The sequence below is a fragment of the Carcharhinus amblyrhynchos genome, chromosome 22 (assembly GCF_965287045.1).
Source record: "Carcharhinus amblyrhynchos chromosome 22, sCarAmb.v2.hapA, whole genome shotgun sequence".
Taxonomy (NCBI): Eukaryota; Metazoa; Chordata; class Chondrichthyes; order Carcharhiniformes; family Carcharhinidae; genus Carcharhinus; species Carcharhinus amblyrhynchos.
In genome coordinates this window covers 22,152,093-22,179,508 of record NC_137345.1, presented here as the reverse complement: position 1 = coordinate 22,179,508, position 27,416 = coordinate 22,152,093, and the positions used below count along the sequence as shown (strand labels likewise).

General features: G+C 41.5%; 1 protein-coding gene across 4 annotated transcripts in view; it reads left to right on the top strand.

The window, feature by feature from the left end:
* The window catches only part of cpne5b (copine Vb), a 602,363-nt gene that overhangs the window by 419,511 nt on the left and 155,436 nt on the right, over positions 1–27,416 (top strand). For 2 of the 4 annotated variants that reach the window (XM_080209679.1, XM_080209680.1), the window contains exon 12: positions 18,725–18,781. The exons of the other annotated variants lie outside the window; for them this stretch is intronic. In XM_080209679.1, the coding sequence (XP_080065805.1) occupies positions 18,725–18,781 (57 nt within the window). The remainder of the gene's footprint in view (positions 1–18,724; positions 18,782–27,416) is intronic. 4 annotated transcript variants of the gene reach the window in all.

Below are 27,416 nucleotides of genomic sequence, written 5' to 3'. Positions count from 1 at the left end.
CATTGCAACTGGGAATTTTTATTTATTTCAACATATTCCAATGGCCTAAACTAATAAAATCATTGGCCGAAACCCTACCACCTCACCTGCCCCTTCCCAGAACAAAAATCTCTGTTGGCCTCTACCGGGATTTTATGATCTTACCCAAGCGAGCCCATAAAATCCCGCCCATTAGGTGGGATGCTCTAATCTCATCCGTAGCAGGGCCCATTGTAAACACAAACGGAAAATTTCAGCCATGGTACTCAACGCAGTTTATGTGTAGCCCTGATTAATTGTGTTGCTGTATTTGGTTAGTTGGCATCTGCAATCTATTCACTTTTGCTGTCTCACCAGTGCCCCCAGGGTCCCCACTGGAATTCCAATAACTCAAATAACAACAATATTGGTCTAGTCCTCTTGAATCAAATTTGCTTAATTCAAATTAGCTGATGGTCAAGCTGTGTATTTTGTTTAAAGCCTGCTTTGCTGTGTTACTTACTTTGCTTAATTCCACATTTAGAGCAAACAACAGCCTTGAATGATCAGAAGTGGTCTATAATCAGTAGTGAAGCTGAATGTTTACATGGTGAACAAATTGGAAATTTGTGGATAATTGGTCACGATGTCAGTTCTCCTGTTGATAACACAAAAGCATTAGTACTAACAGCTAAAAAAATGTTATCCCTTATCCATGGCAATAGATAATTTATTGAGGACTCACGACTAGGGTTTAATATGACTTAATTTGTTGGCCGGTATTTTACAACCTTGCTCGGGCAAGGCTTGTAAAATCCTGCCCGAGACCAATGGACAATTCCGTTCAGCGAGCCTCACCCACCCTGATTAGTGGTGGGCATGCTGGTAAAATTCTGGCCATTGTCATGTACTGGGATACAGTGAAAAGTATTGTTTCTTGTGCGCTATACAAGTAAAACATATCACTCATTAAGTACACAGGGGAAAGGATAGGGTGCAAAATATAGTGTTGCAACCATTTTGAATGCAAAGCAAAATAAAACAAATTTCAGAGAAACATTACTGTATAACCATTAACATTGGATTAACTTATTTATTACTTCTGCCCATCTCTTTAGGTCATGCACATTTTATGTATTGCTGGGGTCTGAATTTGCTCGTCCCCAATTGGACAAGTATCGAGGCGGGATGGCTAACAAAATGGCTGCCGAGTGGCGGATTTGCTGCCATTTTTGTCCTTTGCCATTTTCCCAAAGGCAGGGTTGTGGGGAGGGGTTGATGGGAGAGGGCAGCAGAACCTTCCCATACCTCTTAATGAGGCAGTTTAGATTGTTCTGGGCTCTGGTTCCCTGTACACAACCAGAATTCAATCAGCAGCTGTCTGATATCAGACCAGCTGCATGGAGGCGAGAAACCATGTGTAACGGAGGTGGGAAGAGTTTTTAAAATGTCTATTAACTACAAACAAATTACCTTCATCCATATTTGTTTATTTTTTTTAAATGCCACATTAACATGTCCAGCTTTCAATGTTTGTGAGATGCCGTATGGTGAAGATTTTAAAAGGTGTATTTCTTTCCAGTGAAATGTTATTGGATAACAATGCCCTATAAATTTATATTCTGGCACTGAGAACAGAATATAGTTCCTTTTGGATTAAGTTCTTTATCTTAGTGAAGTCTAATGTCTGGACACTCTTAGAGAAGGCAATGGTGCAGTGGTATTGTCACTGGACTAGTCATCCAGAGACCTACGGTCATACTCTGGGGACTTGGGTTCAAGCTGGACTTAAAAGCATCCCTCACTTTCTGTGACTGACTCTGCACAAGTGAAATTTGAAGTTAATTTTAAAAATCATTATAAGTCTACGCTGAACATATCAATTGTCATAAAAACCCATCTGGTTCACTGATGTTCCTTTAGAGATAGAAATCTCCTGCCCTTACTTGGTCTGGCCTACGTGTGACTCCCGACTCACAGCAAAGTAGTTGACTCTGAAGATGCCCTCTGAAATGGCCAAGCCGGTCACTCAGTTGAAGGGCAATTAGCGGCGGGCAACAAATACAGGCCTTGTCAGCGACACCCACATTCCATGAAAGAATAAATCCTTTGCTACTTCCACAGTCTTCAAAGAAGTGGTTTCTAACATGCCAGTGAAGTAATTAGAGGCCATTGTCACAGGTACAAGAATTAAAAAGAAGGGAAAACAAGGGCTTCCTGGGGGAGTCCAATTACCAAAGAATGCACTCAGTTGCAGAAGATAATAAAAATTAATAAATAATGCAGAATGGAGTAATCCATATTTCTGGATGCTTCTCAAAATCTATTTGATAGCATCTGCAAAAATTCCTGTTGAGAAAGCCCCCATGTAGTTCTGATAAGAATTTTAATAATAATGTCTGGCAAATGAACAGAACATACGGTGGGTCAGTCAACCCCAACAGGATTCTGTTTTAATTTATTCCTGAACAACAGGCTTCAGTTTAGCATCTTAAAATGTTGGGCTGATTGTTTAGTTGCAAATATAGGCGCCAGCTGTACTTGAAAGCATCTCTCACTTTCTTTGACTGTCTCTGCACAAGTGGAAGAACTCCTCCTAATGTTGCAGCACAAATAAGTGTGTTATCGGACAACAAATTTTATGAAATAGGGCACACAAAATGGAAGCAGACTAAAGTTGCACTCGGGGCCTCTCCACTGGGGATCACAGGGTAGCAGACACCGATCAGTAGGCAAGAGCATGCTTTTAGAATGCAACTGAGGGCTAGCACATAAGGGAAGCTGGACAGGATGGCACCTACAGGAACGAAATCTCCACTCCATCAAAATCAGCACTTTTAAAACAGTCAAACAACCCATGGAGACACCTAAGATTAGCATAGTTAAGGGAACATTCCTGGCCCCTCAAAACCTCTTTTGAGATCAACGACACACCTATGGTTCAAACCGCGGAGATTCTAGACTATTAAATAACCAATCAGACAAAATAATTAACACACACCTAAAACAATTCCCTCAACACTTGAAAACATCCAGATGGGATGGCTAAGGTCGAATACTGTAAATAAAGTATTAACATTTGAATCGCTTACTGCACCGAAGTTCAGGTATAACTATAGCCTGCTGCGAGGGACGGACAGAGTGCTTTCGGGACAGTCTGATTGTATGTCCTGACTGCGCTTCTCTGTCGACGTAAAAGAAAATAAAGCTGTGCCGTTATTGAACTTCACCCTGAGTCTGTAGTGGTCGTTTCGCTCACTCGCGCTAACAGGTGCAAGCATTTCATGTGTTGCTTGAGGGATCAGTGTTGGCCAGGACACCAGGAGAAGCTCCCCCCACTACTACTTCAAGTTGTCCTTCTCAGCGGGCACAGTAAGAAGTCTAACAACACCAGGTTTAAGTCCAACCGATTTATTTGATAGTAAACTCACATGCTTTTGGGGTTTCTCCCTTCGCCAAAGGGAGAAACCCCGAAAGCTTGTGAGTTTACAATCAAATAAATCGGTTGGACTTAAACCTGGTGTTGTCAGACTTCTTATTATGTTTACCCCAGTCCAACACTGGCATCTCCACATCATGACTATTCTCATTGAGCACACAGGATTCCCAAAGACAGACCTTCCACAATGCAGATGTGTTAGCCTTGAGGAAGTGTTCAAATCTCTGTCTTTTTAGTGTACTGTCAGGAAACAAATATAGTTTTAAATGAGCTGTATTTGTGGGTATTAGAAATAGCCTATATGCTTAAGTAGGTTTAATTTTACATTTCTGTATAAAGAAAGGGTTAAAACATTAGTTAGCTCATGTTAAACAAAGGTGTCTGCATGTCTGTGTTTTGGTTCCACCTCACACTGCCTGTCTAATTAAAGGGTTTGTGACATGTAAACAAATAGAGTTTAAAGAAAGACTAGGCTGTTGCTTAGCAACCAGGGGCCCACACTGAAATGCATACACAGAAGAGGTTCAGTTGGAACCAAGTATCTAAGAAGAAAGCAGCTTTCATAGAAACCATCAGTACAGGCAGGATAATGGTGTAAAGGGTATAAAGTTAAGTCCCAGAAGTTAAAAAATTGATAGTTCTAGAAATCAAATAATGAAAAGAGAAGTTCCAAGAAAACTGGAGTTAAAACTGGAATCTGAACAATATATTATTCACTGATGTTAAAGAAAGGGTCAGAGAGAGGCCCCTAGTTAAAGATGGAGCTGAAAGGTGCGAGACTTGGTGAAGGCAGCTAGCGAGAAGCCAGACATCTGAAGTAATCCTAAAATTGGTATTACCCTGATACAGCCTGCAAAGGAGTGGTGTCGGTATGGCATGGCTGGGTACTTGAGAGATTTTGTAGAAGTTTTAGTGTATGGATGGAGAAGGAGCAACCATGGTCTAACAACAATAATGACAATAATGGCTTTAAAATAACTATTCTGGCTGAGAGTTAAGTACACTGGAATTTTTGGTCAATTTATAATTAAAACCAGATGCAGGCTATAAAATTGCTGTGAATTAGGACCTGATCTGGGAGCTGTGATTTGAAGCTTCCTGTGTTGGTCAAATAAGGAAAGTTGTTTACATTTACTCTGGCTTTGTGGCCTCAACTTTTCTTGCCGTTGTGTGTTGCATGTCATGTGAAGTAAGCTTAATGATGTCATTCACAAGTAATTTCATTGGATGTTTGAGCCATGTGATCAATTTTTGGTGACACATTTGGTCGGATGATAGAGAATCTTCTGGAAGCAAGTGGAGAATTTGTGGATAAAAGTTACTGCAATCTTTCATTTGCCAGCAACAATTCTATTGAGATTAACCATTGTAAGACAGAAGGATGCTTCATAGAAGATAGATTCTACATTGGGGATAATTCTTGACCAAGGTTTTTCCTAAACTCAATAGTATCTATTTTCAGTTAAAAATTAAGGTTAATATCCTATTAGAGTTAAAGTTCAGTGAAAGAGTTAATGAGTTGCAACTGTTTAAGTTTGAGTTGGTACCTGAAGTGTTAAATAAAGAGAGAAATTGTCGAATGAATTAAAGAGTTAATTACTGTTACTATATGTCTTACTAAATTGAAATGCTTGCAAGGTGTTGAAATTCAAAGCCAAGTAACAAGTGCATGTCAAGATCCAGAGCAGGGGAATACAGAAAAGAGAGAATGAAATCCTGGAAATGGATCCTTGGTGAATGCATGTAAGAGACAGCGTTGTTTGGGCAAAGATTCTAAGGTGTGCTTTTTGAGAGTAGAATTTGGAAACTCAAATATGGAAGCCAAAGTTTCAATGATGCTATTTGAATCATGGTGGCACAAGTATCTGGGGGATTTGATGGGAAATCCACAGAAATCCACAGATGTACCCCAGGTTACTGTGGGAGGTGAGGGAGGTGATTGCAGAGCCCCTGGCGATGATCTTTGCGTCGTCGATGGAGACGGGAGAGGTTCCGGAGGATTGGAGGATTGCGGATGTGGTTCCTATTTTCAAGAAAGGGAACAGGGATAGCCCGGAAAATTACCGACCGGTGAGTCTGACCTCAGTGGTTGGTAAGCTGATGGAGAGGCTTCTGAGGGACAAGATTTATGAGCATTTGGAGAGGTTTAGCATGATCAGAAATAGTCAGCATGGTTTTGTTAAGGGCAGGTCGTGCCTTACGAGCCTAGTTGAGTTCTTCGAAAATGTGACTGAGCACATTGACAAAGGAAGAGCAGTGGACGTGGTGTACATGGACTTCAGCAAGGCGTTTGATAAGATCCCCCATGCAAGACTTCCTGAGAAGGTGAGAGGGCATGGGATCCAAGGGGCATTGGCCTTGTGGATCCAGAACTGGCTTGCCTGCAGAAGGCAGAGAGTGGTTGTGGATGGGTCTTTTTCTGCATGGAGGTCAGTCACCAGTGGAGTGCCCCAGGGATCTGTTCTAGGACCCTTGCTGTTTGTCATTTTCATAAATGACCTAGATGAGGAAGTGGAGGGATGGGTTAGTAAGTTTGCCGATGACACGAAGGTCGGTGGTGTTGTGGATGGTCTGGAAGGATGTCAGAAGTTGCAGCAGGACATAAATAGGATGCAAGACTGGGCGGAGAAGTGGCAGATGGACTTCAACGCGGATAAGTGTGTAGTCGTCCATTTTGGCAGGACCAATGGGATGAACGAGTACACTATCAAGGGCAGGAGTCTTAGCAGTGTTGAAGAGCAGAAGGATCTTGGGTTCCGGGTCCACAGGACTCTTAAATCGGCCTCGCAGGTGGAGGATGTGGTCAAGAAGGCGTATGGTGTACTGGCCTTCATTAATCGAGGGATTGAGTTTAGGAGTCGGGAGGTAATGCTGCAACTTTATAAGTCACTTGTCAGGCCCCACTTGGAGTACTGTGCACAGTTCTGGTCACCTCACTATAGGAAGGACGTAGAAGCTATTGAAAGGGTACAGAGGAGATTTACAAGGATGTTGCCTGGATTGGGAGGCATGCCTTATGATGATAGGTTGAGGGAGCTGGGACTCTTCTCCCTGGAGAGACGAAGGTTGAGAGGCGACCTGATAGAGGTTTACAAAATGTTGCGAGGAATATATAGGGTGGATTCTCAGAGGCTATTTCCCCAGGCTGAAATGGTCACTACGAGAGGACACAGATTTAAGGTGCAGGGAAGCAAGTACAGAGGTGATGTTAGGGGTAAGTTTTTCACTCAGAGGGTGGTGAGTGAATGGAATCGGCTGCCGTCAGTGGTGGTGGAGGCAAACTCGCTGGGGTCTTTTAAAAGACTTCTGGATGAGTATATGGGATTTAATGGGATTGGGGGTTATAGATAAGTCTATGGATTGGTAGGTATTGATGTGAACGGTGCAACTTGTGGGCCGAAGGGCCTGTTTGTGCTGTAGTGTTCTATGTTCTATGTTCTAAGTTATTTTGTGTGGCATCTGCCACTTGGTTTCAGAGTGTGGTGTGTCTGACCACATTTTGCCCATTGATTTACATGGACTGCATACTTACCAAGAACATTGCAATATAAGATATGTTTTGAACCTGTTGTTCTGGTCCAGAAGTACAGGCAGTACCATTTTACCTTTAAAACATCTATACATCTGTGAAGATATAGTTGGAATGAAGGAGCATTGTGTTATAGTTAATCGTTCCATGTTCAATAAATATTTCATCCTTTTGTTAAAAGTTAATTGGCAGTCCTGTGACTGTTTATCTATGTCTCTGAACATAAAAATAGAAGTTACAGTCTGTTGAGCCAAGGTTTCATTCTGGGACCTGACTGCCGAATAATAACTTCAGCTCGCAGTATCTTTGCACATTTGCACCTTACACGTTATACACAGCATTACCCTTTGGAGAATAATGGAGGAAGTGGTGCAAGGATTCCTGAGCTGATTATCAGTCAATTGAACCATATTATGAACTCTTCTTCTGTGACCAACAAGCCCTGGCACTGGACTTGAACATGTTGCTTCTGGTCCAGAAGCAGCCTCCACTTTGCCATAAGATGTCCAAGTCTCTAGAGTGGAGTTTGGATGCACAATCATCTCAGTGCAAAGCACTATGCTTCCCAGCTAGACAGAGGTTATAGAGGTTTACAGCATAGAAACAGGCTCGTTAGCCCAACTTGTCTATGCTGCTCAGTTTTACCATTCAGGTAGTCCCAGTTGTTTTCATTTGGCCCATATCCCTCTATACAATCTTATCCATGTAACTGTCTAAATGCTTTTTAAAACCCAAAATTGTACCTGCCTCTAGTACTACCTCTGGCAACTTGTTCCAGATACTCATCACCCTCTATGTAAAAATAAAACCCCACCTCCCCCGCCTGACCCTTTTGAATCTCTCCCCTCTCAACTTAACTCTATGCCCCCTAGTTTTAGACTTCTCTACCTTTCGGAAAAGATGTTGACTGTCTAGCTGACCTTTGCCCTTCATTATCTTATAGACCTCTATAAGATCACCCTAAGCTTTCTATGCTCCGGGGAAAAAATCCCACTGCAAGCAACCTGTCCTCATAACTCAAACCATCAAGTCCTGGTAACATCCTAGTAAATCTTTTCTGCATTTTTTCTAGTTTAATAATGTCCTTTCTATAATAGGGTGACCGGAACTGTACACTGTATTCCAAATGTGGCCTTACCAGTGAGCTGTACAGCTTCAACAAGATGTCACAACTCCTGTATTCAGTGTTCTGACCAATGAAATCAAGCATGCCAAATGCGTTCCTCAATACTCTGTCCACCTATGACTCCACTTTCAAGGAGCTGTGAACCTGTAACCCTCGATCTCTTTGTTCTGTAACTCTCCCCAATGCCCTACCATTAACTGAGTAAGTCCTACTTGGTTCGATCTACCAAAATGCATTACCTCACATTTATCTAAATTAAACTCCATCTGCCATTTGTCAGCCCACTGACCCAATTGATCAAGGTCCCGCTCCAATCCTAGATAACCTTCACTGTCCACTATGCCACCAATCTTGGTGTCATCTGCAAACTTACCAACCATGCCTCCTAAATTCCCGTCAGAATAATTAATATAGATGACATATAGCAGTGGACCCTGAACTGACCCCTTAGGCACTCTACTGTTACAGACCTCCAGTTTGAAAAACAGCCCTCTACAAGCACCACCTACCTTTGGTCCATTTACTTCCCTTTTTTTTTCCCACCTACACTTTTTCTCCCGCCTACACTTTAAAGTTCCTGGTTTTATCAGTACAATCAGCCCTCTAGCAACTTTCCCAGCTCTTCATCCATGAGCCCAGAGAGCAAATATTAATGGGCTGTTTAGTCATGATGGGAACATGAAAGATAAGTGTGATGTATTATGCTCCAGGCATGCATTTGACAGAAGAACCTGCTGGATAAGAAAGCAAAATGGAAACTGGGTAGATCGTTTATAATATATACTCCAAAGATGCAGTGCTCAACATGCATCCCAATAATAAATTCGTATTCTCTGCTTGACTTCAAATTTTCTTGTGTTGCTTACTGACATTAATCTAGTCCCTCAAATTAATGAAGAATCCCACTTGGACCAAGTGTGTGGGCATTGTTGTGTTTGTATTCACTGGTTTGCTGCACATCTTGTATGCCTGACTTGGCTCACAGCCATGCACAGTTCCAAATCTACGACAAGTTTATTTAAACACTTACAAATATCTCAGAACGCACAAGATTCCCCCCATGTGCAAGGACACATACACTCTGGGCGGAATTCTCCCATCTCACTCACCATGGGAATTGTAGCAGACAGCAGGGGAAAGATTTGGGGTGAGCATAGTTGGAGAATTCCACCCTCTTTCCCAGAATAGGTAATGAACAGCTAGTAGTTTGATGGGCCAAATGGCCTTTTTCTGCATTGAGGGATTCTATCGATTCAATCCAACATTGATTGCTAAGGCTGCTTTCACTTCTGCAAAAATATCAACTTCCCATGATTTTGTTGGCCATCGGATCAGTTGTAGAGGTGCAGTATCCAGTTTGACAGATTTCTCACTGGGTGCACAAGTTACGCTATTCCTAATGAACTCTTCTATACAATGATTTATTGCCAGCCACCAGACTCCTGGTTCACTTTAGCAATAACCTGATGTATTTAGTAGAAGTTGCTGAGGCAATTTTGGGATGACTGCTTTAGTTGTGTGTGCAATACAGTCATCAACAAGCAATGTAAGTTCATTGTGTATTACAGACCAGTTCTTCCCCTGTTTCATGAGGCCACTCAGCTTTTAGATACTGTCTTGCTTTTTGCAGTATACTGTCTGTGCCCATTCTGCCTCCCACATAACAGCTTCTGCAGTCACGCGTGAAATCACTATGATCAGAGAGGCTTCAGCATTGCGAGTTGTTTAACTATCAGTGACACTACAGCAGTAGTATGGTTCAGCACATCAGCTACTGGATTGCATGAACCTGCAAGATGCACAATCTCAAAGTTATACTGATGAAGATGGCCATCTATAGAAATGTAGAGGTTAATGACCTGCCCCTGACATGACTAACAATGTAGTCCGTGCTTGGAGCTCAAAGCGCAGAATGAGCTTTCTACCACAGCGATACATGTGGCAATGCTTGCAAGCATAGATGCACTTCCTGTTCTCCAGTCGAGGAAGGGTGCACTGTATAAGCAATTGGTCCTTTGGTTTCTTCAGTGGACTGGAAGTACAGTTCCAACTGCAGTTCCCAAAGCCCAACCATGCCCCCGACCACTTCAATGGTCTCTGAGCCCCCGGGCATAGTCATGGCACCTGGTCCTGCAGGCAAAACAGGACAGGGAAGATGATCAGTGCCAAACTGGCTCTCTCCCAGTGCTAGCTGACCTTTTGGCCTCTTCCCACACCGATCAACTGACACAGCAGGCTAGTAAAATCGTGCCCATGGTGTATGAGAGCAGGAAGCTACGCTAGAACTGTAAATAAAAACTAGTAAGGTTGTAGCTAGATACATTCTACAGTTCTGGTCCCCTTGTCGTTGGGCCTTCATTCAACGGATACAAATGATTTTCACCCTGGCCACCAGCAAGTTTCCTAATCTGTCCTGGCCAACTCCCTTCTGGAGAATCGCTGCAGGCTCGATGGACAGAATGGCCTCCTTCTGCACCATAGGGATTCTGTGAAAGACCCCATGGGAAACTCATGCCAGTGTGAATCCGATTCTTGGGCCTCCCGCCAAATTCTCCTTCCCTGCCCACCATTGGACCCTTTGGCAGAGGCATGGGAGAATTCTACTCGTGGATAATTGATATGCTGTTCAATAAGCCTGCTTCATTTTTTCCTTGTTCCTTGTTGGACAGAACTGAAAGTGTTTTAGTCCTAATGCGCTGATCCCAGAAAGACTAAGGCATTGTGAGAGACTTTCTTTTATTCATAAAATTCATAAAGCTTTAATGCATCCCACAGCATGTACTCATGGATCTTGGATTGTGCCAGTCACCCTGGGAGTGCATTTGATACACCAAGAATATATTTTATTCCTAAATATGTTCAAATAATTATTTAAATTTGACGATACTTATAAGTGAAGTACAGATCACTTTCTTTCAGTACAAGATATGAGGCTTCACTACACTTGTCATTACAGGTTATATTTGCAATGTACATGCACAGTGTGAATTCACATCCTACGGTTACAACAAAGGTGGAAACTCAGCCTCATTGGCTACTTCTTTGTCTAACTCTAACCCTTTATAGATTGTTGGCAAAAAAGGGCTCACAGGATATGAATTCAGATCCAGAGTTCACATGACCAGCTAACAGAATTTCAAACCAATGTTTATGAACCAAAGCACAACAAGAAACGTTATATATTCAAATATTCTCCTCACCTGTCCACAGGTATCCTATTTTACATTTGAAAGTTACTGATCTGATGCTAACAACCATAAATCATGTCAGCAGATATTCTGCCAGAAACGTATTGATTTCTCTGCCTTCCATTACAGCCTGCAAGCTGTATTGCTGTTCCTGGGACTAAGCTCTATCTCCTGTTTCTTTCATTACATCAGTGGCTACAACTCTGAAGTTCTTTACTTGCTGTAAAGCACTGTGGGACATGTTGAGGGTGTGAAGGGCACTGTACAAATACAAATCCTTCTTTTGTTTCTTTCATTGGAAAGAGACATCTTACATATACTAGAGGGAAAATTTGTGAGCTATTTCAAATCCCCCATACAATCTGGTCCCTATCTCTAATCTCCTCCAGCCACTCAACCTCATGCATGTTCATCTAATTCTGGCCCCTTGAGGATTCCTGATTTTAGTTGTTGGTTTAGCCCTAGGTGCTAGAATTTCCCCCATAAACCTCTCTACCTCCTTTTAAGATGTTGCTTAAAACCAATCACACCACCTTGTGTGGTTTAGTGCCAGTTCTCCTTTATAATGCACCTGTAAAATACTGTGGGATGTCTCATTACATTAAAGGTTCTATACAAGTTATTGTTCACTTGGTGTTAAAATCACGAGGGTATTTCTGTTCAGGGTACCAGTTAAAATTGCAACTGGGCCCCCGTAACACCCAATCTGCATATTTAAAAAAGAATAGGACCATTTTCTGATGTGCTGTGTATTGCCAACTAGCACGTCCGCAGGCTATAGGATAGTGCTGTTGCTTATTCCCTCCTGAATACCTTAGTGGGTCTCCTGCCTGCCTCAGATGGAAGTTTCCAACATCCACCCCAGTCTCGAACACACAATGAAATTGGGCAAAGGTTAGCTGGCAATCTGGCTAAGAGATGATTTTATGGTCTGTCTGTGTTGATCAATAAAATGGGTTCAAAAATTTCTGTTACTGAAAATGGAAGACTTGCCTTTGTCAGTAGTTTTTTACAATCTGAGTATCATAAGGTGCTTTATAGCAATGCAATGCAAGAAATGGGCTGAGCAAATTGTGTATAGCAAGGCCCCACCAACAGCAATGTAATAATGACCAAACAATCTGTTAGGCGTTCTCTGAGGGATGTTGGCCAGGATGCTAGGGAAGGCACCCATTCTTTTCTTTGTGTCATGCCATGTGATGTTACCCGGGAGAACAGATGGGGCTTTGGGTAAATGTTTTATCTGAAAGACTGCATCTGCAAATGTATAGCACCTATCCCAGTGCTACAATGGAGTGCCACCTTCATTTCTGTGCTCAAATCTCTGGAGTGGAAGCTCAACCTACAACCTACTGAGTCACAGAACATTAGCTGTGTTTCTGGATTAATAGTCTGGCAATAATATCATTAGGCCATCGCCTCCCCATCTGACCAAGAATGATCTTTGTCCATTGCTAAATTTGCTGAGGACATAAAGCTATGTAGGAAACTAAATTGTGAGGAGGACATAAGGCTACAAAGGCACATGGATTGGTTAAATGATTGGGCAAAAATCTAGCAAATGGAGTGTAATGTGGGAAAATAAGAAATTGCCCATCTTGGCAGGAAGAATAAAAAAGAAACTTATTACTGAATGGAGAGAGATTGCAGAGCTCCGAAGTGCAGAGGGATCTGGGTGTCCTCATACACGAATAACAAAAAGCTGAGATACAGATACAGCAAGTTATTCAGAAAGCTAATAGAATCTTATTATTTATTGTGAAGGGAATTGATTACAATAGTAGGGAGGTTACTCTTCAGGTGTATAGGGAATTGGTGAGACCACATCTGGAGTATTGTGTGCAGTATTGGTCTCCCTATTTAAGGAAAGATATAAATGCATTGGAAGCAGTTTGAAGAATTAGACTAATACCAAGAATGGGCAAGTTGTTTTATGAGGAAAGGTTGACGAGGTAAGGTTTGTATCAACTATAGATTGGAAGAGTAAGAGGAATTTGCTTGAAACCTTTAAGATCCTGAGGGATATTGGCAGGGTGGATGTGGTGTGGATGTTTACTCTTGAGGATCTAAAACTAGAGGTCACTGTTTAAAAAGAAAAAGGTTACCCATTTAAAAATGGAGGTAAGAAGAAATATTTTCTCTGAAATCTCTTCCTCAAAAGGCAGTAGAAACAGAAACTTTGCGTGGGATTTTACAGCCTTGCTGGAGCAAGACCGGAAATTTCCATCTGAGGTCAATGGTGATTTCCATTGTCGGACCCTTGCCTGCTCCAATTCCATTGCAAGTGAGGTATAGAGTTCTGGCCTTTAAGTTTTTTAAATTTATTTATTAGTGTTGGCTTACGTTAACACTGAAATGAAGTTACTGTGAAAATCCTCTAGTTGCCACACTCCGGTGCCCGTTTGGGTATGCTGAGGGAGAATTTAGCATGGCCAATGCACCTGACCAGTGTGTCTTTTGGAATGTGGGAAGAAAGCGAAGAACTTGGAGGAAACCCATGCAGGCACGAGGAGAATGTGCAGATTCCACACAGACAGTGACCCCAAGCCAGAAATTGAACCCAATCCTTGGTGCTGTGAGGCAGCATTCCTAACCACTGTGCCACCACACCGACCTTTTAATCTTTGAGTATTTTTAGGGCAGAGCTAGGTAGATTCTTGATTAATGAAGGGGTGAGCAGTTATTGAGCGTAAGAAGAATATAAGGTTCCAATCTGATCAGCTGTGATCTTACTGATTGACAGGGCAGGCTTGAAGGGCTGAATGGCCTACTCCTAATCCTGCTCCTACTTTGTATGTCCATATGCATATATGGATGCATATAAAATGTCCCATATGGGCATACATATATTTTAAGAATCAACATTGATTGAGAGGTGATGTAAGGTGATTTTCTTTGTTTCTTCTCAATGTTAGATTCTCTCCATCTGTGTGGGAGATGAGGCTCAGTTTTTCAAAGTATACTGTGTGTCAGTTCTAGGTCATCAGTAGAGAAAGAGGAAGGAATTGAAGTAGACTATGTCAAGTGATAATCCTTCAAGATACATTCTGACTAATGGTAATAATGCTGATGACTATCAGCCACAATATGTTATACCAATCAGAGCCATTGATTATAGAATGTGTACAAATGTGGCCCATTGATACTATTTATTCCAAATCATAGTATGAGTATAATTTGCCCCATAAATGTTGCCTAGGGTTTGCTGTCACTGACAGTGTGTAAGCTGGATAACTCCCTATAGGCTACCTTTGATTTGTGAATATCCTCTGCAACTCTCTTTGGGAGATATTTCCAAATATGTAATTGCAGCAGACAAGGTAAAGAGAGTAGTTTTACAAGGTTTCTCCATTACAGTAAACCATGATTATTAGTTTATATCGAAAGATATTGCATTGAATGACTTGCATTCAGGTTGAAATTTTAGCATAGATTGTAACACACCCTCTTGTTCCTTACGAGAAAAAAGATTCCTTCAATCCTTTTGTCTGTTCGCTTTTATTAGTTTTGACTGAAGTACAGTGTAGACTATTCAATACTGATTGAAATTCAGAATATAAATACCGATTGCCACTGCAAGCAGTGTGAGATGCACAATAGAGTAAATGATTCAGTTGGTTATGCCCAGAATTTGGCCTATTTAGCACCCAAATCTTTTGGCAGCTTTATTACCCCTCCCAGGATGTCATGCCAATTTGCAGTTACTTGTATTTAAATTAGGCTCCAAAGATGTCATTGAGATATTTATGCAATTGTCCTGTGTTCAATATTCAATCAGGTACCCACCCATTTAGGGCTATCCAGGTGTGTTGTTTGCAGAAGTGCCATGAAAGAGTATAGAGTATGATTCAGAGTGAATTTCAATGATAAGCTGATACTTTGTTCCTTGTTTTATTGCCTGTTTCCACTCAGTCGATTCGGAGGCTCTATTTCTTGGCATTGCCTAATTTTTTTTTCATATGCCCATGATATTCAGTTTCTACTGGGGACCATCAAATGCAGAAGGGGTGGCACAGTGATTAGCATTGTTGCCTCAGTACCAGGGACCTGGGTTCAATTCCAACCACAGGTCACTGTCTGTTTGGGTTTGCCCCAGGTTCTCCACTTTCCTCCCATAGTCCAAAGATGTGCAGGTTAGGTAGATTAGCCATTGCTAAATTGCCCCTTAATGTCAAGGGGACTAGCAGTGTAAATAGTGAGGTTCCAGGGATGGGGTAAGATTGTTGTTGGTGCCAGCTTAATGGGCTGAATGGCCTCCTTCTGCACTGTAGGGATTCTATGATTCTAATGGAAGGAGCTCTGGCTGCACATGTCCATCTGCCAGTGTGTTTCCACCCATAATTTCTTGAACTGATGCACCAATTTGGTTTTGAGGGTTAATAGACAGCCAAATGCAGAGCTGTGCAATCTCCTGCAAGGATAACTATAGCTAACATGTATCATAGCCCAGGTAGCTGTATCTCCAAGTGGTTCTCTTCCACACAGGCTGCAAAACTATTTTTATGCATTTAGTGCTGCTATTGATGTACTTTCCTGCCTTCAGTAATTTTGGTCACTCCTTAAGCCTTATGACCATCTTTGTTCTCCTTTGGGAGTTGATTCATACTCACGACTACTTAACTGCTTATGTTATAGTATAATCCAGGATGTCAGCATAACAGCTGCCCATGGCCTGAACTGAATATCCGTTTGATTTGATTTATTATTGTCAAATGTATTGGGATACAGTGAAAAATATTGTTTCTTGCACACAATACCAACAAAGCGTACTGTTCATAGAATACACAGGGGAGAAGGAAAGAAAAGGGTGCAGAATATGGTGCTGCAGTTACAGGTAGGATTTAGAGAATGATCAACTTAAGGTATGGTAGGTCCATTCAAAAATCTGATGACAGCAGGGAAGAAACTGTTCTTGAGTCTGTTGGTACATGTTTTCGGATATTTGTATTTTTTTATGATAGAGAAAGGTGGAAGAGAGTATATCCAGTGTGGGGTCTTTGATTATGCTGGCAGGAAGTGTATACAGAGTCAATAGATGAGAGGCTGGTTTGCATGATGGGCTGGGCTATGTTCACAACCCTTCGTAATTTCTTGCAGTCTTGGTCAGGGCAGGTGCCACACCAAGCTGCAAGACATCCGGAAAGAATGCTTTGTATGATGTATCTGTAAAAATTCTTTATCTTTAATATATGTATAACATATATCTTAATTATATGTTTATTGCACTGTAAGTCGAGATATAGGGCAACAATTATCAGTAGTTACATTTATTTTATTACATACAACTTTTCTTCACATAAAATAAATTAGAAAACACCTATACTTCCCCACATCAGTGGGTCATCTTATTTAAATTAAACAGAATTGTGTAGATTTGGCTGGGTTTGCACCAGGCGCATTGGATGATTTTTGCCCCTTGCCTATCACAAAATTCCTCTCATTTCAGAAAATGGAGCAGGTTATTTTAAGGGCATGAGCTACAATTTGCCTGATTTTCTGACGCTTCATTCATTGTACCCAATGCACCAGAACAGTGAGATGGAAAGATCTTGTTGATAACTCCTTTGCATTTTGAAATAACAGCCCCAGGTAGAATCTGTTCTTTCTACTGTCCCATGCCATTTTCTGAACCTATCTTTCTAGGAACCCTATGTTCATGGATAAACATTGGAGGATCTTTCAATGCAGTTGGATAAAGTATTCTTGGACATTAGTACAAAATAAGTGATAGAAAACAACAGCTTGTATTTTTGGCAGCATCTGTGGAGGGAAACAGATAACATTTTGGAATTAAGTAATCCTTCTACAGAGCTATTCAGTAGAAGAATCATTTAGATCTGAAATGTTCGTTGAAATTCTCCATTCTCCTCTGTGGCAGTGTACCCATTAATTCCAAGAATGGAAAATTTGGTGTTCCTACCAAAAATCCATTCATTTTCAGTGATACTGGAAAATTCCAGCCGCGAATGAGGATGGAAATCTTTGGCTGTTTACTGTGCTTCTCTCCACGGATACAACTAGACCTGCTGAGTTTATCCAGCATGTCCTGTTCTTATTTCAGATTTCCAGCATCTGCAGCATTTTCCCTTATTATGGCTTGTTTTATTCTCTGTCCAGTTGTCTTTTCCATTTAACAGTGCCAGTTCATTATCGCTTGTTCTATGTTACTGCCCCATGCCAGTTTCAACTCTTGCACGTGTTTTTGTCCTTTATTCACATAAGGCAACAAATATTGTCTCGTATTTGGGAATAACTAATTTCATTAGTTTGGGAGCAATGTTTTAAACTTGTGAGAATGAATCTTTACTTAAGAAAAAAAATGTTAAAGATAACATTCTTATGGCAAGAAAATGGTCAAAAATTTCTTTAAAAATTAAGACAAATTTACAATTGTCTTACAGGAATGATGCCTTGGAATAGAAAGCAGGGCAAACTCCTCAACACCATTTCATTCTTCATTAGCTCCACCTCTATGTACACTTGAGGAGTTGACTACTCCAGTCGCTTCATTACTTGGCCTTAAACACCATTGTTTGTCACCATATTGTACAAGCTATTGAGTGTTGCAAAGCACTCAAACACCATTTGCAGAGGTTAAAAGCTAACAATATTCACAGCCTTTTAATTGCCAGCAGCGTATTTATCTAAATAGTTAGTCGTTACTGTTTCTAAGCAGTCCTCGGCTGTTTCCACAGTTTTCCACTGTAAGTGCACACCAGATCCAATATGGATCGGAAAGTCACATCCAATGTGTAAATGATGCTCATTTTATAAAATACAGACAAGGTCCTGGTCCAATTGGGAATTTTACTCGTGTCTGTTTTGCAGATACAAGAGATATCAGAAGCGACAGTGCAGCAGGGCTGGGGCTGGGGAGCATGGTGCATGCGATAGAAAATCTATATAATTTTATTGCAATATGCAGATAGACATGTCTCAATATGAACATCATATCAGTTGTTGATGCATCATGTTGCTTTGCTGTGTTTATTTAATCGTTAGCTGGTTGTAATCTGTGACACTCCATTTGTTTAAATTTCCACAGTGTTTTCCTTCCCCTCCCCTCGTAATTGATGTGTTTTTTCTTCTTCAGCTTTCTTCCTGTGACACTCTTTCTGTCTTCCAGCTTTCCTTCCCATTTCTTAACCAATAGGTAAGGTCGGATCTCTACACATAATCTGTTGGGCCATGGCTGGAAGACTCGCCGACTGGCTTCAGTTCTCTCCTCCGAGCGCAAGCTTCTTGGCAGTGCTGCAATAAGTACAGCCAAAATCAGGGGTTGCTGCCTGGGGAAAAGCAAAAGAAAATGGCTGGCAACACAGCAAAATCATGCACCAACAAGGTCCCACAAAGTTTTGAACTGTATCCTGCAATGTTATTTTAAGAGTTGAATGTAGCCAGGTAAAAGCTGAGAACTGAATATGCACCATTCAAAAAAAAACTGTTGATTTCTGCACATTAATGAGGTTGTTTTAATAACACAGGCAGCGACTCCAATGGGACTTTTCAAAAGCAAGACTGGGTCACTCAATCATTTCAAGGTGAATTCCATTTCCTTAAACACTTTGAGGAATACATTTCGTGTTTATCCATCAACATAAATCAAAGTGTCAAAGATACTGAGACTCTGAAGCTTAAATGCAGTGAGTGAACAATTACATTCTTAATGGTATGATCCTTTAAACCTTGCCCTTCTCCTAACTCCTTTTCCATCTGATCGATTCCTGCTTTAGAAATAGTGCTACTCTTGATGACTGTTTGCCTGAATATTCAAAGTCACATCCAAAACATTTCAGTCATCATTGTGACCTAGTATAGCTTGTGGGTTTCTCTGTGTTTGGATGCCGGTGCAATTAATTAACAAAAATCATTTTTAAAATCAAGAACCACAGAATAGAATCCCTGCAGTGCAAAGGGAGGCCTTTCGGCCCATTGAGTCTGCACCGACCACGATCCCACCCAGGCCCTAACCCCATAACCCCATGCATTTAACCTCGCTCGTCCCCCTAACGCTAAGGGACAATTTAGCATGACCAATCCACCTAACGTGCACACCTTTGGACAATAGGTGGAAACCGGAGCACCCGGGGGAAACACACACACAGACATGGGGAGAATATGCCAACTCTTCACAAACAGTGACCCAAGCCAGAAATCAAACCTGGGTCTCTGGCGCTGTGAGGCAGCAATGCTAACCACTGTGCCACCTAATAGAAATTAGAAAATTTCTAAAATTATAAAGTCCTTAAATCAAAATGGAGTTGATTTTTTGTAATATTTTACCAGTTTTAATGCCCAGTTCTTGCATGTAAAGGTCAGAATAAAGAGGTGGAGGCCGAAATTACTTCACTTTTAATACTGCTGCAGGAAATAGGTGAAGGTCATATAAATAAAGTAAGATGGGCTGTTTTCATTAACCTACCACAGCTTCCTAGCAATGCAGATCAAGAGTACATGAACAGCACAAGAAAGATGGTGATGTGCTTGTGACAGGATCCTTCCCTCAGACCAGCAGGTCTGAAAGTACCCAGCCACAAGCTTAATTGCAAGTTGGATTGCTTTATTGTCCTCTACCATCAGATCTTAAGTTCATCAGCGGCTAGAAAATCCTGGGATTTGCAACTTTAACCTGGAGATGGCCTTCACTTTAAACCCCCTGCCCACCATACAAAGTGGATGCTGGAAGGCCCTTCGAAGGACCAGGCTCATGAAATCATTCTATGTTAGTGGCCTGGCACGTCAGATTGTCCAACGATTAGCAATTAGTAAAAGTTATCAATAAAAAAAGGAAGCCAATTCTATTTTGTTGAATATTTTTGGTTGTCGTTTAAATGGTTAAACATTTATTTACGTTTGCCTCAGAGAGAACTTAAAGTATCCACAATTCTGAAACACTGCGCGACTATTCAAGTTTGGACCAAGCTTCCACATGTCTGTTATGAACTTAGCAGGCCTGTTTAAACAGAAATAAAATCAGAAAATGCAGGAATACTTAGCAGGTCTGGCAGCAACTGTGAAGAGAGGAACAGAGTTAGTATTTCAGGTTGAATACAACTCTGAAGTCCTGAGGAAGAATCATATTTGACTTGAAATGTTAACTTAATTTCTGTATCCACGGACGCCACTGGACCTACGCTGAGTATTTTCAGCATTTTATTTCAGATTTCTAGCATCGGCAGTATTTTGCTTCTGATTAAGCGTAGTTTTTTTCTAGTAACCCTGCATGTTGTATAGATCTTGAGTCAACTGGTTTGGTCTTTTAAGTTCTGTATTTTCTGACCCTCACACTTAAAGTCTGCACCCTAAATGATGTAGGGGGTGGATTTCTACCAATTTGTTTATGTAACTACCATATTAGAGGAACAAATAAGTATCCTTCTGCAGTGAATAAGGAACCAAAACACTCTTTACTTTCAATAACTTATTTTTAAGAAAAGGTTGCTTCACAATCTCTGACGAAACTTTGAAGCCTTGTTGCAAATCATTCAAATGAGAGGTGTGTTGTTTAAAGTCCTTCTCCAGGACTTGGGAACTAAAATTCTAGACTGATAATTCATACAGTGCACAGGGGTTAATGAACTTTCAGAGGTGTTGTATTTCAGATCCCACATCAAATTGAGGCCCAATCTGGTGGCGTAGTGATTAGCACTGCTGCCTCACAGTGCTAGGAACCCAGGTTCAATTCCCAGCTTGAGTCACACTCTGTGCGTAGTTTGCACGTTCTCCCCATGCCTGTGTGGGTTTCCTCTGGGTGCTCCGATTTCTTCCCACAGTCCAAAAGATGTGCTGGTTAGCTAGATTGGCCATGCTAAATTGACCCGAGCATTAGGGGGATTAGCAGGGTAAATGTGTGAAGTTATGAGAATAGGACCAAGGTGAGATTGTAGTCGGTACAGACTCGATGGGCCGAATGGCCTGCTGTACTGTAGAAATTCTATGAGATCCAAGGTATTGTCTATGATAATCCACCATAGCTCTATTTTGGAGGGATGGTGAGTTATCCCTGTTGTCCTGGAAAATATTTATCCTTCCTTCAATCTCGTGAAAACAAATCATTTGGTCATTATCACATTGCTGTTTGTGGAAGTTTGGCTCTGTGCAAAGTGGCTGTCACATTTTGTATGTGACAACAGCAACTACACTTCAAAAATACTTAATTGGATGTAAAGTGGGGACATCCAGTGGTGATGGAAGATACTTTTATTTATTGACTTGCTTTTTCCAGTGTAACTTCTTTGACATCGTAAGTGAGGCTGTAAGGGATATGATACATATTTCAAATGACTCACATTTTTTGCCCTTAGCAACATGCTGCTCTTTAAAATTATCACCCCTTTACTGCCTATACTTTCCTCTAATGTTTTGTTGTATTATGTACTAAATGAACAATGAGAGACAGATAGAGACCCTCTGGATCATCCAACCTGCCCCACACAACTGGAATGGCTTACCTATCAATGTATATACACAGACTACCCATCTCAAAAGCAATTTGATCTGCTGGGAGTGGCAACAAAAAGATAAGGGCCCAGGACAATTTGAGGAAGAAGCATACCTGAAAATTACTCTCCAATCCCCTCTGAGTCAATCAAAACTTAGTCCAGGAAATCAGTTGTTGCTTTTCAGTCCTGTGATAAGTCCTTCTATATTATGTGGTTGAATGTCTCCATCCATCTGACAGATCCAGCCAAGGTCCCTCATGGTTTTTCAACAGTGTATGGCATTTGATCATTCTAACCTCCATTTACTTCTCCATAATCCATGGAATGAGCTAGGCATGCTTAACTCCTCTCATTTGGGACAACGCCTGTGCCCCTCCAGCTTTGGCTGTATCTTATTCCCTCCACGCTATTAATTCTGGAGTTCTCTAAATTCCCTTGACTCCCTTCTGTCCCTTGTTAATGTGTTGCCTTTATAAAACATTCTGCTGCTGCACTGCCTATCCAATGTTGAACCTTAGATAAAGTCACAGTATCTTTCATCTGAAGATCTGAAAGATTGAAGATAACATTAAGACCACTCCCCTAAAACTGTGGTCCACTACCACTGATCCCATTCCCGTTCTTTGGCCACTCAGTTATACTGAGCAAAACCACCTTTGACCTTGGAGTTCAATTCTGAACTAAGATTCAACACTAGATTTTTTCAACTGAGAGATTTCAATATCTTCAGTAATATCAAAGCATCTTTGTTACTTTCAAACAGGATTACTCCAATGTTCTCCTTGCTGGCTTTCCATTCTCCAGGTTTCATCAGTCTTACTTTCCCCAAATGCAGCTGCTTGTAGCCTGTTATGTATCAAGCCCTATTTGTCTACCACCTCCCCCATCCTGTTGACCTGCACTGGATTTCTTTTCCTTAATGCATCTGATTTTAAATCCCTAACTTTTGATTCCTCTCTTCCATAGCCTTGCTCCTCACTGCTGCACACTTTTTCAGCATTACATCTTCTTGTACACCGTTAAATCCTTTGATTTTGGTCCCCTTTGCATTTTTCCCCATCTTCATGTCAATGTTGGCATAGTCTTCAGCAGTGTCAGACATAATGGGCATGCATTAAGTTGACTTAATTAACTGCATGCCCAAGTTTACCAGCATTTCCTCTTTACCACTGCATTCGCCCATGTAGCGCGAAACAGATGTGCTCCATGTAAGTCCGATTCAGGCGCTCTATCAGTGAGGGTTACTGAGGAGGTAAGTGCCTAGTGTCCGACGGCTCTCTGCTTTAGATCAGGCGGGGGGGCGGTCTGCTATCACTCTGCTTGTGACCAGTGGGGATGAAGAAGGTCCTCTGCCACTGCCTGAGATCCTTAGGGGGGAGGGGTCCACGATCGGTCTGGGTATGGGGGCAGTAAAGGACGGTAAAAAGTCTGACAACACCAGGTTTTAGTCCAACCGATTTATTTGATAGTAAACGCACAAGCTTTCGAGGTTTCCCTCTTCGTCAGGTGAATGGAGAGTTCTGGCCTCAGACAGAGCATATAAAGCACAGACAGTTTACAGATTACTGATTAGAATGCGAATCTTTACACCTAACCTGCTGTTCAAGTCTTAAAGTGGCCGACAATGTGAGTGGAAGGAGCACTGATCACAGGTTAAAGAGATGTGTATTGTCTCCAGGCAGCACAGTGAGTGAGATTTTGCAAACCCAGGCAAGTCACGGGGGTTACAGATAGTGTGATACAGATAGTTACAGATAGGTCTCAACAGGGATCTTGGGTTCATGTCACACTATCCGTAACCCCCGTGACTTGCCTGGGTTTGCAAAACCTCACTTACTGTACTGTCTGGAGACAATACACATCTCTTTAACCTGTGATCAGTGCTCCTTCCACTCACATTGTCGGCCACTTTAAGACTTGAACAGCAGGTTAGGTGTAAAGATTCGCATTCGAATCAGTAATCTGGAAACTGTCTGTGCTTTATATGCTCTGTCTGAGGCCAGAACTCTCCATTCACCTGACGAAGAGGGAAACCTCGAAAGCTTGTGCGTTTACTATCAAATAAATCGGTTGGACTAAAACCCGGTGTTGTCAGACTTTTTACTGTGTTTACCCCAGTCCAACGCCGGCACATCCACATCGGGAATAAAGGAGTCAGTAATACTGGGGGGGGTGGGACAATGTCTGTGGGGCCTGGGCGAGGGGAAGGCACAATGTGGCAGGGAAACAGCATTGGATCATTTTTTTTCTGCGCACGCACAATTGGAGGTGGTGATTGGAACTGCAGGGTTTTGGGCACATTAAGCCCCGCCCACAGGCTTGTTCAATGCGATTCAGAATCGCTGATATTTTTTGCAAACAGGGTGCATATGGGGCACCTCAGAACAGGTCTAAAAGTTAGATCTGAAATACTCCCAGTTTCAAGTCCGTCCAGCACTTAGAATCAAAATGGTAAAATAGGGCCCGACTGAAACTTCTTCTCAAATCTCTCCTCCTGTCTACTTCTCAAAATCTGTGTTTTGGTTCTACCTTCAGTCACCTCTCTTAATCTCTGCCCCATAACTTAAATCCAGTCCGAACAGCATTAATATTCATATTCCCTCATTGTTAGATTTGATGGCAGATCACATTAAATCTAACTAGCACCATGTCTGTCACCTACCTGCCTGCTCCTAGCCCCATGATCGTGGTGAATGGTGGAGCAGGCTCGCAGAGCCAAATGACGACCTCCCGCTCCTACCTTCCATGTTCCTTTGTCCCTCTGCAATTGTACCAGCAACAGGGAACAGGTAGTCCTCCCATCCACCCATGCGCAAATTGAGACCCGTAAATGTCTAATTAATGTCCAGTTAAGGACCTCATCCTTCTGCTGCAGGATCCAACTTGAAGAAATCAACACCAGATGGCTAACCTGTCTGCTTTTCCTGCGCAGATTGGCGATGAACAGGTGGGAGTGGGGATGACGACACTAATTCTAAGGTGTAACCTGCCCCAGGTTTCTCTTCCCTCTGCCCTTTCCATCCCAGCTCCAATCCCCCTCGCTGGGGCCTACCAGTCTGGCCCCAGCAAAACCCCAGACTCATCTGCCAAACTGGATCCAGTGCCATATGCCTGCTTTCAGCCTCATTGCAAGATTGTAGCAGTGGCTGCCATACGCAGTGGTGCTGCCTGTATTGTCGAGCGGCTGGCCTCTGATTGGCCAACAGCTCTCTGAGATGGGACTGCTCTGACAAAAGGTCATCTAGATTCAAAACATTGGCTTTATTTTCTTCCCACAGATGCTGTCAGACTTGCTGAGATTTACCAGCATTTTCTGTGTTTATGTCAGTGAAAAGTCTTTGTTTTCTTTGATAACCATATCAGTTTTTTTATGTCAATGTTTCCTATTATTCTCAACTGAAGATAGTAAAGTGACATGAAAGAGAGAAACTTAAAGACGTTTTAAGGCATAAAAATTGAAAGGTATTATGCAGGAACATTTTTAAAAAATGCATTTAATAACTCTGAATTTTAAAAATGTTGCTATGTTTTGAGGTATTAGGTTTCCAATGTGAGGTTTCCATTGCTGACTATTGTAACCAAAGATATCTCTCCAGTGCACTAGTGATATTAGTTTGATACTAGGGGAATTGCACAGTAACTTCATTGCAGAATTAATGTAAGTCTTATTTGTGACAAATAAATAAACTTTAACTAATAGATGTCACACCCAATGCTACATGTTAGGGAACTTTACCGCTATTCAGCTAACTCATACTTCGTTCCCCTCAAAAGACTGGATGAAACTTGTGGAGTTTTAAATCGGCCTTTTCTCTAAGTGTAGGAGGGATGTCTGTTTTCACGGAACAACATAAGACTCCCTGAGCAATACATTGCAGCAGTAATTATATCTTTGCTTATCTTACAAGTAGTTTGCATATACCAATCACAAGTATATGTTTGTTCTGAAGTCATTAATATCCAGTTACAGCTAATAGTTCTAATTGCTTCATTTACGTCAGGTGAATATAGATAACCAGTTAGTCTCCAAATGCTCATCTAATTATAATATTTAATTACTGAGAAAGCATGCTAACATGGTTACACCACCCAAGCATCCACTTTGGCTATTACAACTGTCCTCCTGGTTTATCAAAGTTCACATTCTTTCTTCTTCTTGTTTGCGCAGTTCACTTGTAATTGTGGGAACGTCACAGAAACAACTTCACAGCAGCTTCCAAGGAGAATTCTGCTGTACTCAATTCATAGAGGAAGTTTACTGTAACAGAATTTATTCAGATAAGCAGATAGGTCGCTACTGTTTCATAATTTAGAATTAGATATAAGATACAACACAGAATCAAGCCATTCTGCCTAACTACTGCACACTCCTTTTTGTCCTCCATTTGAATCTCCTCGCATTCTTTTTCATCTAAATCTATCAGCATAACTCTCATTTTCCTTCTCCTTTATCTGTTTATTTGCCTTCCAAATAAATCCATTCACACGATTTGCTTCAACCACACCCTGTTGAAGTGAATTCCACTTTCTTCAGTAAAATGAATTCCACGTTTGGTTTCTTGGTGACTTGTATTTTTGTTTGATGGCCTTTACTTTTGCATTTTCCCACAAGCAGCATTCAACCAGATGTTGGTGTCATTGTGAGTGCGTCTTCCATTGTTGGATCCTGTTTGATCCTGAGTTGAGCTTCCAACTTAATATCCTTTCAATTCCAAGATAGCCTGTTTCCACGCTCTATAAACTTTACTTCATCTAAAGTTTTGCTGCCGGACTTTAATTTGTACCAGTTTCTCCATCACCCTTCAGTTCTTTGCTTGTCAACCCACATTGGCTCCTGGTCAGCCTCAAACTAAAAAAAAATTCATCCTTGTGTTCCGATCCCACAATGACTTCATCCTCCTTTATCTCCGTACTTCTGACCTCCCCAGAACTCCGGGTTCCTCTTATTCTGACTATTCTCTAGCTCTGATTTGAAGTTTAAAGTTTATTCATTAGTGTCACAAATAGGCTTACATTAACACTGCAATGCAGTTACTGTGAAAATCCCCTAGTTGCCACACTCTGGCGCCTGTTCAGGTACACTGAGGAAGAATTTAGCATGGCCTGTGCATCTAACCTGCACATCTTTCAGACTGTGAGAAGAAACCAGAGCACCCGGCGGAAAACCCACGTGGACAGGGAGAACATGCAGACTCCACACATTGACCCAATCCGGGAATCGAACCTGGGTCTCTGGTGCTGTGAGGCAGCAGTGTTAACCACTGTGCCACCGTGATTTCTATTGAACATCATGTCTGAGGCCCTAATACCTTAAGTTTTTAGATAATGCTCACTGCCCCTCTAACTCTGTCTCTTATTAATATAATCCTTAAAATATCCTCTATGGCTTAGCTTTCAGTCACTTAATTGAATATCTCATGTGGCTGAATGTCACATTTTGCCTTAAAATATCTCTGCGAATTGCCTTGAGATATTTTACAATGCTGAAGTCACCATAAAGCTGCATGTTGTTGTTCCCTCACACTCTGCATTCCCACCCATGTTAAAATCAACAGGCTAGAATTTCCTTGGATTTTGTGCTGCTATAATTTCACTAAAGATGCAGCATAAATGCATACATTTAGCAACATTAGTGGGGTTCCAAGTAAACTTTGAGCTAGTGTAATTGTTTGGCATTTTAAAAATTATTGGCCTGATCTTCTGATCATCAGATGGTCATACCCCGGAGATAACC